A 14,060-nucleotide genomic window follows, 5' to 3' on the forward strand; every position below is an offset into this window, starting at 1 on the left:
ATATTATTTATTATTATATAATCTCAAAAAATAGCTAACTGTACCTTTAAAGGTAACAGGGAAGAGATCCGAGAGAAGAGCCTGTGGTATGTCAAATTAGACCAAAGTTTGACTGAAAAGAAGTGGCAACATGTCTTATGAAGTGATTAATCCAGATTTGAAATTTTTGGTGGATGTCAATCTTTGTGGAGGAGGTTAGGAGAGAGGTACAACTGTGACTGTAGAACCATCTGTAAAACATGGTGGAGGCTATACCATGATTTGGAGCTGGGGATCTTGCTAAAACTGATGGAACTATAAACACTGAAAATACAGTCAGATTTTGATCCAACATGACAGTTATCCCAAACACACTGCTGGGTAGAACCCAGAGTTCAAGGTTCTAAGAGAAAACCCAACTAAAGTCAGCCAACATCCAAAGATCTTCAGTATGTCCTTCAAAACACAGAACTATTTCTGAAATGACAAGAAAGCTTGCCTAAGAGAGATCAGGCTGCGCTGCTTGTGTTCACAAGCTCTACTTTTGCGTTATTTCGATGTACATTTGGATGATTTAGTACATTTCTGTGCCCATTTCCTGTTTTCCTAGCAAAAAAGAAAAAATTGCACATCCACTTGTCTAAACTTCATATAAATGAAAGATTAAATAAATATTCACACAAGTCTGGTGCTTTCAGGGGCTTTGCTGCAACAAGCCTTTTGAACTGGTGTGACCCATTAACCTATTAGCTAACAATGTTAGCTAACAATGTTGACTAATAGGGTAATATTAGCTAACATTTTAAAAATTCCTGATTACTAATTACTGTGACTGTTACAACATGTTTTAGCCTCTCATTGAGAACTACTACTGATACGTGATGCATCTGCAAACTGCTAACTGTGGGGGAAAGAAATTGGTTAAATGTACGATTCCGAATATAAAATGCACTTCTTCAAAGCTAAATGACAATGCAGCAGTTTACATAAAAAGCTGTTTTTTTTGCTAGCTTACCAATGTTCTCGTTGGTTCTTCTGCATGACATTTGATGATTTTGTTGAACACATGTTGGAGGACATAAATGAGCCACAACTTATAAAAAAAAAAAAAGCAAAAAAACCACCACGTGACATTTTATTCAGTGAGCACCAGTCAGTCAGTACAAACCGTCAGTTTTTTCCTCAGAACCTCAAGTTTTGTTTGAACAGAGACATTAAAGTCAGACAACAGAAAAACAAGCTACGCCTCAGTGAAAGCGCGGTGGGAGGAGGCCTTCTGTCTTTTAGTGTGCTTCATACAAAACCTACAGAGTAAAAAATAAACAACACCTGAACAACACACATACATATATATATTTATATACATACATGTTCCAACCTCACACAACCAAATCTGAATGTGAGCTGACTGTTTTCACGCTAGGTCCTGCTACAGTACATATTAATGTTGATGTCCACTCTAATATTGTTACTTCAAAAGAGATGTGTTAATGGTGAACTTTTATTAAAGGACGCAGAACAAAAGAAATTGAATTTGTAGGACTAAGCTTTGGAAAAAAAATGGTGTAAACAAAACTGGTGGTTTTACAGCAGGGGGCATCATAGTGCAGTTAGCCTATGCTGAAGCCTTCAGTATCACCTGTACTTTTTTATTGTTGTAGTCTTATCATGCTTTAAAAAAAAGATTAATGTTTTCAATATCAGATTAAAATGTAATGTTAAAAAAAGGAAGAAAACACAAGGACAAAGGCTATCCGACAGGCTACACTGTGACAGATCAAGGACGAATTTAAAAAGGATTGTCCTTGTTAGTATCACTGCTTTTATATATCATAGAGTGCCGTCAGCTAAATCCTCATAGAGCTGTAAACCTCAGTCCCAGCAGCAGTGGAAGTCAGTTGACCAAAAGGAAAACAAATCCACGTCGTTAGTTACACTTCGCCAATACAAGTTTGGACCCTGCTTTGCAGAGCTGCTGCAAATTTCCATGATGTGAATCTCCCATTCTACATTTCTAAGGTGCTCTACCAGATTGGGATCAGGTGAACTCATAGTCATGTTCAAGAATCAGTTTGAGATTACCTGTGACCCTATCACCTGAATGTTGAAGCAGAAATCAAAACTCATCAGACAAGGCAAGGTTTTTCCAGCCTGCTACTGTGAGCCTGTGTGACCTGTAGCCTCAGATTCCTGTTCTTAGCCAATAGGAGTAGCAGAGGGTGTGGTCTTCTGCTGCTGTAGCCAATCTGCTTTAATGTCATGTGTTCAGAGATGCTCTTCTACATCCTTTGTTTGTAACAAATAGCTATTTGAGTTACTGGTGTCTACCTATCATAATTTTCCATAAACCCTGAAAATCCAGTAGATCAGCAGTTTCTGGAATACCAACAACCGTGCCACATTCAGACTTAAACCTTTCTTTCTTTTTTCACCTTTCTTCCACATTTTGGTGTTTGTTTTAAACTTCAAGTCCAGTTGACCATGTCTACAGTTAATGCCATGAGATTGATGACTAGTTTAACCAGTATATCTAATGAAGTGTCTGTTGAGTGTTTTTCCCCTGCTTGCCAAATCCCCCATTCATCCGTCATTCATCCCCGGATGTAAGAAATTAACACTCGTGCCATTTTCTGGTGACACATCAGTCATTAGTTAGTGACTAAAGTCTAAGACGTGTGTACAGCTGTTTCCACATGCTTCAAATGTGTTTGGGAAACTTTGGTACCAGTGAACTCAAACACACATTGGTTCATTTTGACTCACTGTGGCATACACTGCCCTGCTGCTGACGCACAGGCTCACTAAAAGCATCAGACGTAGCTCACAATGAAAGCACGGTTTCAATATGACTAATATTTGAATTGACAGCCCCTGCTGTTTAAAAAAATACTGACACGTTTTTTTTAATCTCCAATAAAGTACATATATGATTATGACCTCATTTTAATTTGAAGCCCTTCATTCTCACTTGGTCTTGCAGACAAATTTATGCATGGTAACTGTAGCCTGTTTGATGCAGACGGCTAAGAAAAATCTAGACACGGACAGACATGTAAGACCCGCAGGCTTAAATCCGGCTTCGAGTGGGAACTAAACATGAAACCAATACAAAGAAAACTTAAAGAGGACCTACTGCTCTTCCTTTTTTGTCTTATTTTTAAGCCTAATTCTATCATATTTTTGTTGTTACAGTGTTACAAGGATGACCAAATAATGAGGCCAAAGGTTCAGTCTCTGGGCCTTTTAATGAATTTGAGAGGATCTCGTCATATCGCAGTTCAGACTGTGAGTGTAAAAGTCCCGCCCACCTGCTACTGAATTCTGAATTCGGTGTTTATGAGTGGCAGCCAATCAGAAGAAACTTCTTAGAAGGGGCGTGGCTGCACTGAAGTGCTTCCTCAGTATCCGGTTGTTCAGTCTGACGTCACTAGCCGTGTCTGGGTCTAAACTCCGCTGCAGGTCCATATATCAAACGATCACTGTGGCATTACTGAGAGTTGAAAAACTGTCTAAAGTCTTTCATCTTTAATAAAATGATCAGCGTTCTGCTCTACCAGGTGTAACAATTGAGTTTAACATCCAGGCATCCATGAAAACGGAATTTATGACATTTAACGGAGTTAGAAGTTAGCAGGGAGTTAGCTCGCTAGCTTCTATCTAAATACAATATAGCATGTCCTGACTGCGGGGTTTTGGAAACAAATTAAAACGTACAGCTCTGTTATCACTTCCAGCATAAATGAAGACAGAAAACTAAACAGCAGTAACGTTTGTAGGGTTACTGAAGTTGGGCTAGCTGGTATATAATGATGTGCTGCGTGACCGCTAGCGACACAGCTACGTTAGCATAATATAAACAAGCTAACTTTTTTTTCCACTCGATAAAAGTTACCGTGAGTGTTCTCGGTGGTCAGGAACAAATGTAATCGCATGGCAGGATGCTGTAAAAGGACCAAACTTCAGCCAGGAGAACAACTGAGATAATCCATCCACAATACGAGGTTAGTCATTCATATACTGCTGCATGGGCTGGGCTGTAGTTACATCCTAAGGTTTTAAAAACTGAGCTTAAATAAATGATTAGCGGTAATAAAAGCCGAGGGAGGTCAACAGTGATCACTGACTGTTTTAGGAGCTTTTTGAGATCAAATAGAAGAAAATACATAACATTAAACATGTTAACAACACAAAAGCCATATTAAACGCAGACTACTTTAGACCCGGAAGTAGGATTCGTCGCGTCATCACTGAACAACCGGATAAGATAAATAAGGATTACTTTGGATTGTGAATAAAGCAAAGTTACTCTAGCACAGTCCAAAAATAAAAATATGGAGCTGGAAATGAGTATGATAAGTCCTCTTTAAATGTGAATGCATGTTAGTGTGGGAGTGTTTCTCGGTATGTTTGCATGTGGGAGCTGAAGTACATCATTATGTGCCCGCATGTGTTTCCCATTCATGTGTCACATCTTCTACTTAGATCATGCCTGCATGTGTTTATGTGTGTGTGTTTGTTTGCTCAGTTCCTCCTTTGATGCATGTTGCCCACATATGTGTTTTCTATACACAGCACTACATAGTGGTTGGAGCAGGCGCGCACGTGCTGCCCTAACAGTCGTCCCGTCTGCAGCAGGGCAACCTGACCCGTCACCGCCATGTCCGCTGTCCTCCAGGCCTCGCAGTAGTTAGTGGTCAGGCGGATGCCCGTGGTGCTGGAGCCATGCCAAACCAGCTTCTCTGGCCTATGGGAAAACGGAGAGAGACTTGGTGTGGATTTTACACAGACCGTCCCTGTGCTATAGCAGTTTAGGTAAAGACGGACAAATGGAAGACAAGGGCATTAAGGTCGACTGCAGCTACTTCTTTGAAGGCAGTTCACAGCAGAAAGAGCCTGTGTGTGTGAAGTTTGCACATTCTTGTGTCTGAGTTCTCCACATGGTTTTGCCTGTCCAGCTGGAAGACTGACCAGTATTCTTCTTTACAAGGAAATATTGAACTTACTGGGCAGCTTTAGTTAATGTTTTCTTTGTGCTTTAAGATGCACTGTTATACAACAGTTCAACTTTTTGCTACTCCTGTCTCCTCATTATCTAAAATTAGACAGGTGCATCATCTCCTGGTGCCTTGAGGTAAGAAGCTTCCCATTCGTGTGTTATTAGGACCAAACTGAATTCGAGAGTTACTCCTTATGAGCTCCTAACTCTACAACTAAAACTATAATTTTGAATATCACTCTTAGCTGATTGATAAAACTGTCAGGCTAATGCAACACATGCCTTTGCTTTTCTGTGCTTCTTAGTTCATCGCATGGCATACACTGGCACAGATTAGTGACAGTAGGAAAAAAAAAATTTCTTTGGTTTATGAATTCATGAAGTCTGCTCACTGCGGCCTGAGTTTATTGGTTTAAGAACGCTTGTTAAAGTGTGAAAAATCTCACCACTAGATGTCAGTAGATTGCAGTCAAATGACTTCTTCTTTTTTACCCTTCTCAATTCAAGTGCATAATCCTAGCTATGGTGGCTACTGTAGGACAAAGTCAGCCAAAAGCATAAAATTTAGAGTGTTTACCTCAGCTGTCAATGCTGGTTGAGAAACATCCATGACTATTTAGGCTGAAGGAGGCTATAAAACTCAGAGGAGTCTGATGCAAGCTCATTTCTGACCAATGACGGGGAAACTGAGGTGAGTTAGCTGCTGTTAGCTGCTGTTAGCTGCTGTGAGTTAACATTAGTGAAACTTTCCTTTAAGTGGCTCTAACACTGTTGGCCTCTGACACTTATTGAATAAGCCCGTATTTGATGTGAAAATGTAACCAAACTGTTTATCGGGGGCGCTGATTTTTAGGACATTCGAGGCTAACATTCTTCATAACATTCATAACTGGGTGTTTAGCTGGTTCTTTGCAGCTGCCTGAAGGCAGGAGGGTCAGCTGTCTAAGTAATTCTGAAAATATTGGGTGTAAATAAGCAATTCAAATTTGCCTTTATGAAACCCGAATGTCTATCAGTTCTTTCCTCTTGACTGGCATACTACATATGTGGCTGGTCACTAATCACATACATAAAACACAATCAGGTGTAATGGCAATGTCCATCGTGGCCGTTGTGTTTATGGAGATGGGGCAACATGGCTGCTTTTACAAACCCACTATGTGTTTTTTGCGGATTATTTCTAAGTTTATGAGAATGGAGTCATTTGTTTGAAGACAGAACAAACTCAAACGCCTGACTGTACCTTTAATTAAAAATGCCTGTGACTATATATGAGAGATGGATGTGACTATTGATGACTTTATTCATCAATAGTCCAGTTCAACCAAAGTTTATCTGGCTTTATTACCTTTTCATAACTGACCCCCCGCAGCACAAACAGGAGAATTTATGCAGGCTGACAAAGAAGCTATATATCACCAGAACCTTCTGTGAGTTGAGGAATGGAGCAGGATTTTGGTATTTCTGATCAATTTGCCAACTGACTGAGAAAACTGTTTTTTCACTCTCAATAAAAGACAACAAAAAAACTCTCCATCTTCCATCATGTTCTCATAAATGCTTAAAAAGTGCTCGTAAATGCATTTGCCAGTACCACTGTTCATCTGAGTGAGAGCTGCTGTCCACATGAACATGAAATTTATGGCCTGTACATCATAAAAATCGTTCTATTCAGCATTTTAGCCCAACTGGAACTCATAAATTAATCATTTTTGGCAAATGGCATCATTTTTCATTCCTTTGCTACACGTACTTTCCCCCACCCACTTACCAAGCCGAGTCACTCATTATATTGCGTCCATCAAAGGAGAAGATGGGTGTGGACGGATCAAACACGCCTCCATTCCCAGAGAAGATGGACATCCAACTATTGAACAACACTTGACCCTGAGGGCAGGACAGGGGGAAAAACTTGCTTAAGAAGATGCCAACTGTTAAAAATAATGTGTTTTAAATGAGAAAAACAAAACCCCAGAAAATATATCACTTCTACTTTGTGGAATAATCTGTTCTTTGTTTGAAGAAAACCACATAATGCACTCAGGGTTAAGGTTTGATATCCGTGTAATTCCTTTGAATTTGGGTCTAATTTCTGATACCTAAAAATACTACTACTAAAGATGTAGGTGCAGTGGAACAAGGAAGGAACAATACTTCCCCTTCTTAGATTATCACAACTGTTATTATAGTATGTCCTGTAGAGCATACTAACTTCCCCTTCTTACAATGTTGTTTCACAGTGTTACTAGGGGTTTGCAGGTTGTATTATAGAGTATCTTAAATTTCTCTTCTTACACTACTTACAAGACATATTTTTTTGTTTTCTATCTTTTAAATGTGCCACTCGCTTTTACTCTCTATTTTATTTGATACTGAAAATATTCCTGCTGGAAAAGAAAGCCAAGTGTTGCATCATGTATTGTGTAGTGCTATGAAACCTGCTCACCCTCAGATTAACCACGGGCATGTCATTGCGGTCAGCCTTTCTGACAATGGTTGCCAGGTCCTGAAGGTGTGATGACAGGAAGGCTCTGTATGTGGAGGTGAGCCCCACGGCGCGTGCCTGTTGGTAACACTGGAAGTCTGCTCCGCGGATGCCACGCATATCTCCTTTGAGCGGGGCGTTCAGTGCTACGAGATGAAGCTAGACGAAAGAGAAATGGAGCACAAAGATTAGAGAAAGTATTCTCAGTCATACCTGATGTGCTCTTCATTACAGATGAAATATAAAATCTGAAAGGCCTCCAGTGAGCCAATTCATTTTCACCCTCTGGGTTTGGAATTGGGCTTCATTTGTGATGAGTATGCCTAATATGTGTTTGGACTCACTCCAGAGACTGCATTGAAATGCTGTGGTAGCAGGTTATAACTGTGCTGGTATCCTCTGCTTCCCTCCTGCAGCTCCTGTTCAACAAAAAAGTTGGATAAGTGTGTTTTTAAAAAACAAAAACAAAAAAACAACAACTTTGAATTAATTTTTTTTTTTAAGTTGCTTTCAAAGTTCTGTTCAGTGAGGTTCCAGTGTGTGCGCATTGGTGTTTGGACCTGGCTGTGCATCCTATGGGCTCTACTCCATTCTCCGGGTCTGCTGAGGGACTGAGATGTGTCTGATGAAGGTTCATAATGGATTAACTCTCCGAGCTGACACAGAACACACACACACACACACACACACACACACACACACACACTGCAGTTTACTCTTGATGTCAGTGAGACACAAACTACCACCAGCATTAATAGGACACACTGGCAAAATCCAAAGAGAAGAATACAGTAATATTTGTATTTTATATAGTGTTTGATATAAAATGATGTCCAGTCCAGCATTTTTGCACATAGCACTTCAGTTATTCATTTAAATAAATTATTGCAAAGTCCTTTCAATAAATATTTGAGCAAATAATCGGAACAAATAACAGACAAGTGAAAACACAAGACAAGCTTACAAAATAATACATTACTTGAATAATCAAAACAAAACACATATATGTAATACTGAACACACACAATTGAAGCATCTTGGGTCAAAGTTGATAAGTGATGCCCATCATCTCTGGCTGACGGTAATCCAGAGGAACCATTAGGTACTTTCTGTTCGCATTCTTGGCATAAAATGTCTCCTTCAGGTTTGGAAACTCTAGGCCAGGGGTGTCCAACACCAGTCCTCGAGAGCTACTGTCCTGCGGCTCTTCGATGCATCCCTACTCCAACACAGCTCAATCAAATGGTGGGATTACCTCTTCAGCAGCCATCAAGTTTGGCAAAGGCCTGATAACAAGCCATTCATTTGATTCAGGTGTGTCGGAACAAGGATGCGTCTAAAAGCTGCAGGACAGTAGCTCTCGAGGACTGGTGTTGGACAACCCTGCTCTATGCTATACCGCTAAAAGCAGTTTGAAGGAGACTATAATGTTGCTGTTTGCACATGTTTGAGACGTGTGGTGAAACTCTACAGTACAAGAGGACAAATCAATTCTTTTGGACAGTGATTTGAAAGTAGAAGCTTCACAGGAAGATGCAGCGGACGATGATCTTATAGAGGATATTATATCCTGAAAGATATTGAATCTTTCTGGTCTCGTCCTACACACCTGGATCTTGTGCCAACCATTGCGTGCTCTGATGTACAGCTCGCCTCCCCTTTCAGACACATATGCCAAGGTACCTTCAGCAGCATGGTGTGCCTCTTGGGTGAGGGCGTGGATTGTCTTATAGCTGGTAACCTGAACACAAACCATCAGAGCATCAGTGATGACACTTTAAAATGTTAGCTAATCATTTGATTCTCCATTTATTCCAAGTATGGTTACACCTCAGCAGTTTCTTACAAAGTTTGCATATCCTGGAGAGCCTGGTGGACCAGGAGGACCGGGAGGGCCGGGGACACTGACAGCTGATGACAACACAATTACTTTAAACTCATAAAATCAATACACATGTAGTACAGGCTGTGACTTGGTACTTGTTTTAACTTTATAGACACACATACTTGATCCGTATGGAGGGGGTGGTCCTGGGGGCCCAGGAGGGCCAGGCGGACCTTGAGGTCCAGACCGTCCAAATCCTGGAGGTCCAGGCTGACCAGGAGAACCAGTAGGACCCATTGGACCAACAATGGATTCGCCTTTCGGACCCTAGAGAAACAACAGAAGAATTCAATTCATTGTAAAAGAGTGGTATAATTTGCACAGCTTTGGCCAGAAGCCGGATCAGCTTTTACAAATAATCATTTTAAAATATTTTTTTAAATAACCTCCTGTTCTAGAATAGTATTTTTACCACATAGCTTAACTTACCACAAGGCCTGACCTCCCTGGGATCCCCAGAGGACCAGGCAGGCCCGCATCCCCTTTTTCTCCCTTCTGACCTTTGTATCCCTGATCACCTTTAGTCCCCTGAGAGATCAAAAGAGTACTCAGGATTCACCACTCTGCCACCGTCAAGGTGCATTTCTAGTGTATTAGCACATATTTCAGTCTTAAATGCTTAACAAGTGCCAGTTTGTCAGTTTTAATGTTTTGTTTGTGCGTTAGCTTGGTTTTATAGTTTAAAGTTGTTACATCTGAGAAGTTATACATTTAAACTACCGTACTTTGAAAAGTTATTACTTCCTAGATTATTTTAATAATTTGTCCTGATACGCAAAACCAAGCAGATGTACTTTTTTTTTTACCACGACTGTGTATTATGTGTTGTACGTGAGTACTCACCACATTTCCATCTGGAAATGTGAGCCCTAAGAAGAAAAATTACACATATCAAATCACACAAAGCAAGCAGCAGAACATGTGGTGTGAAATGTCAGCTGATAGACAGAACTTCCATATACTTTGGCCTCATGATACATTGACCATATTTAAAATGAACTTCCACCACTGTCCACTATCCTGTCATCTTAAGATCTCACCAGGAGTTCCTGGCTCCCCAGGTAATCCCTCATCTCCTTTGTCTCCTTTAGGTCCAGCTGAATGTCCCCTTGTCATTGACTCCTATGCACAAATACATCGTCATTGAGATAACATTTGTGTTGGGAAGCTGGCCCTTATACACATTTACAGTCGGGTTACACAACAGAACAAACAAGTGAACATCAGAAAGTTAATTTGCAAAGTCAAAAGTCACAATCAGAGACTATGGTAAAAACAATGGATTATTGTAAAAAAGACAAGCAGATCAAAGCTAAAAATTATTGTCAGGATTACATAAACACCTGTTAAATACAAGGGATGCATGCTACAGACTGCAGCACTCATCCTGGGTTAAAATGTAGGATTAAGGTTCAAGCAAGCAACGTGTTATAAAAGGCTGATGAAAAAATTATGGTGGATTTAAGCTTTTCATTGAAGGATGACTTTTAACAAAAGTCGACTTGAAGACCTCCCAAAGCCCTCTGACAGATGGCAGAGAGGCCATTTGCACAGAGAATGTCCTGTTACTGCACTTCATTAACTACCTAAAAAACATTTTTAATTCCAAGTAAGTTTAGCCAAGCAGTCATCGTGGTGTTTTCAGCACACCATGTCTCCACATGGTGTCACTTCTAAGAGAAGGCTCAACCAAACCAAACACTCAGCACCACGACAGAAGGTACTGAAGGTCACGAACCTTCTGAGAACTATCTGAGAACACGTAGATCAGAGATGGGTTTATCATTATTTCATTACAATAAGAAAAAGGTTGTTAAAAATAGAAGTGACCACCTCCACACAGACTGTTTTTTTTCTCCAATTGATTGAACCAATTCTGATCTACATGCAGTAAAAGGATGTCTGTTTCCTTCTTCTTTTCAAAGGTTTACACAGCATCCTCTTCCTGAGACGATGATTAGGGGAAGAAACAGAGAAGGCAAGCAGAATTTAGACCCCGCCCCCCTTTAACATCTGGCATATCAGTGTTTGTACTGAGTGGAAAGATTGGATTGAAGTATAAGTGAAGTAAGAGGTACTGATGGTACCAAAATATATGAATTGGTCTTTGGGTAATTTGAAGAAAATGTTTTTGGTAATCTAGTTATGAATCATATACAGAATACAAAACAACCACATGTTAAAGCCAGAGGAATTAGGGCCAGCTCCACATTCATGTTGCCTTTTCAAAAACCATTAGGAGAGCAAAGAAGGACAAAATGAAGGGAAGAAAAACACGGAGAGGAAATGGGGAATGGGTTGAGGCCCACACCAGAGAGCTGCCATGCTGTGACACCCTCACACCAACAGAACCACCAACTTCCAACTGAAATGAACCAATCAGATGGTCAGACTCAGACTTACTCGTCCCATTTTGCAATGCGGTCTGGGGCGCACCGGGAACACTGTCTTTAAGATTCAAAGAAGAGCAGCGGAATCAGACTACAAGTCAATCACCCACCATGTTAAATGAGTCACGATCATAACCTGCACACGAGCATTAGTCATGTTTTTCCACGTTTACCACTTTTTATGTATAAAAGTTTATACAGAGAGACAATCGGCTGCTTATAACTTACTGAAATTTTGGCAGCATTTATTAAAAATGTCAACACTCTTCAACAAGCAGGATAAAACTCGTAACTAGTCAGGAAAATTCAGCCAGACATATTTTTAAGGTACTCTAAGGTGGTGAGTTAAAACCAGTGAGTAAATCCTGAATTATGAATTGAGGCAAAAACCATGTAAGATTTGGTAGTTCTGGTTTGCAATATTGTCAGTTCTTGCTGGTTATATAAACTGGTATTATTCATAAAAAGACTTGAACCTAATCAGAACTAATACTTTTGCTGTCCGCTGATGTCATCGTGCACTCTCTATGCTGTCCCTGTCTGCTTTGCACATGTGTGAGATGTGAGAACAGTAACACAGGGACACAAATGATCAGTCATCATTCAGAACCAGGTCCTTGCTGATGTTGACACTCCCCACCTATTCTCTGGAGTTTGAGATGGAATTAATATAGGAAGTGCAACTGCCTTATAAACTGGCCAGTAAATATGCTAGTGACTGATGTTTTGCTTCTCTGAGTCATACTTACTCCATTCAGACCAATAATTCTTCCTGGAAGTCCAGGTGGGCCGGGAGGACCTGGAGGTCCCTGAGACAGAGAATAAAACTATTTGTAACAAATATGATGTCGCTACAAACACACATACAAGAATGGCAATGACTATTCAAAAAAAATGATTACAATGATGTCAAAAACGGCCTGCCAGTGTCTGTGCTTATGTCTGAGTCTTGGTGTGTGAATGTATATTGAGGATTAATTTAGACGGGCCACGACATCAACTTCGACACATCAGATCAGTTTCATATATGGCATTTATTGAAGCTCCTCCAGCCTGCTGCTTCCTCTTAAAAGGGAGTTTTTCCTTCCCGCTGTTGCCAAAGTGCTTGCTCATAGGGGGTCATATTGTTGGGTTTGGCGCTGGGGTTTTGCTGCTGAGATGTGCGCTATGATTACAATGATTACATTGGGAAGTTTCAACAGTTGTGCCACACACTATAGTCAGATGTACTAGCTGTAAAATAACTGGCTGAAGAATGATTCATGATATGATGATAAAATGCAACAGTATACTACTCATGGATGATTTAAGTGTAAAATAATGCTCTCTCTCTCTGCAATCCCTTCATGCCTTAATTCTCTTACCGGTGGGCCAACAGAATCTCCTCTGTCACCTTTCCTCCCTGGGATACCAGGTCGCCCCTACATAGAGGGAAGAACGGAAAAGCTTCAGTACTTTTGGCTCAAGAGGTTTTCCCAAACACTGAACAGAATCCATTGGACTGTGAGTGCATGCATGATAGGGAGAAAAGTGTTTGAAGGCACAGAAACAAGAGCGTTATGAATGTAGTTCTTATATTTAAAAGTGAATCGAAAGGAGAAAACCACCAAGCAGCTTGTCATTTCCCATTATGACTAGTTAGGGAAAAAATCAGTATGCTGAAAAACATGACACATTGTTCTGCTAATCACTGACAAGTATATTCCACTCAGTGGTTCTGTGTTTCCCTTGACTTTCATGTGCAAGTTCAGAACACTTTTAACCTATAGATGAGGCGTTCATATCCTAATAATCAAACATGCAAAATTACTCACTGGTCGCCCGGGGAAACCATATTCTCCTTTTTGTCCAGGAGGTCCTATTGGACCCTGAAATAAACAAACACACACTTATATTCAGTGTAATAACATACATAAAGGATGAATGTGTAGCAGAAATTTCCTTACTGTGATGTTCTCATAAAACTCACCGTAAGTCCAGTAGGTCCTGGGAAGCCATGGTCACCCTGTGCACAGTAAAGCAGCAAAATGTGAGAATTACATAGGTGGAAGTAATGACAGCGGTGGGTTGCTTTCATAGTTTCAGACTAGTTCTTTCTATAAAATAACAAAGATGTTATTCTAGGTCATTCTTTTTCATTAAAAAACCCATGAAAGGTCCTTAAAAGCACTTAGACCTATTTATACCTTGAGCAAATTTCAGTTTCAACCTTCATGGCACCCTTGTTAACAAAAACTAGGACTTGCATTATTTAGGGACCGAGGTTAGTATTCTATGTTAATAGTTCATTTAAGGAAAGTGGAAGGCAGAGAAGGCAGTTGAAGT

General features: G+C 40.3%; 1 protein-coding gene across 4 annotated transcripts in view; it reads right to left on the reverse strand.

The window, feature by feature from the left end:
* Window positions 1-4,500: 4,500 nt before the first annotated feature.
* col15a1b (collagen, type XV, alpha 1b) overlaps window positions 4,501-14,060 on the reverse strand; it is a gene marked incomplete at its 3' end in the record, with an annotated part of 57,395 nt that continues 47,835 nt past the window's right edge. For 3 of the 4 annotated variants that reach the window (XM_082513990.1, XM_082513988.1, XM_082513987.1), the window contains 16 exons: window positions 13,705-13,740; window positions 13,550-13,603; window positions 13,100-13,156; window positions 12,485-12,544; window positions 11,749-11,793; window positions 10,386-10,467; window positions 10,189-10,214; window positions 9,775-9,873; window positions 9,468-9,612; window positions 9,307-9,371; window positions 9,070-9,201; window positions 8,021-8,116; window positions 7,805-7,879; window positions 7,422-7,619; window positions 6,747-6,862; window positions 4,501-4,723 (listed from right to left, as the gene is read on the reverse strand). In XM_082513990.1, the coding sequence (XP_082370116.1) occupies window positions 4,501-4,723; window positions 6,747-6,862; window positions 7,422-7,619; window positions 7,805-7,879; window positions 8,021-8,116; window positions 9,070-9,201; window positions 9,307-9,371; window positions 9,468-9,612; window positions 9,775-9,873; window positions 10,189-10,214; window positions 10,386-10,467; window positions 11,749-11,793; window positions 12,485-12,544; window positions 13,100-13,156; window positions 13,550-13,603; window positions 13,705-13,740 (1,509 nt within the window). The remainder of the gene's footprint in view (window positions 4,724-6,746; window positions 6,863-7,421; window positions 7,620-7,804; window positions 7,880-8,020; window positions 8,117-9,069; window positions 9,202-9,306; window positions 9,372-9,467; window positions 9,613-9,774; window positions 9,874-10,188; window positions 10,215-10,385; window positions 10,468-11,748; window positions 11,794-12,484; window positions 12,545-13,099; window positions 13,157-13,549; window positions 13,604-13,704; window positions 13,741-14,060) is intronic. The other variant, XM_082513989.1, reaches the window with a different exon arrangement.

Source organism: Aulonocara stuartgranti (genome assembly GCF_965226115.1).
Source record: "Aulonocara stuartgranti genome assembly, chromosome: 18".
NCBI lineage: Eukaryota > Metazoa > Chordata > Actinopteri > Cichliformes > Cichlidae > Aulonocara > Aulonocara stuartgranti.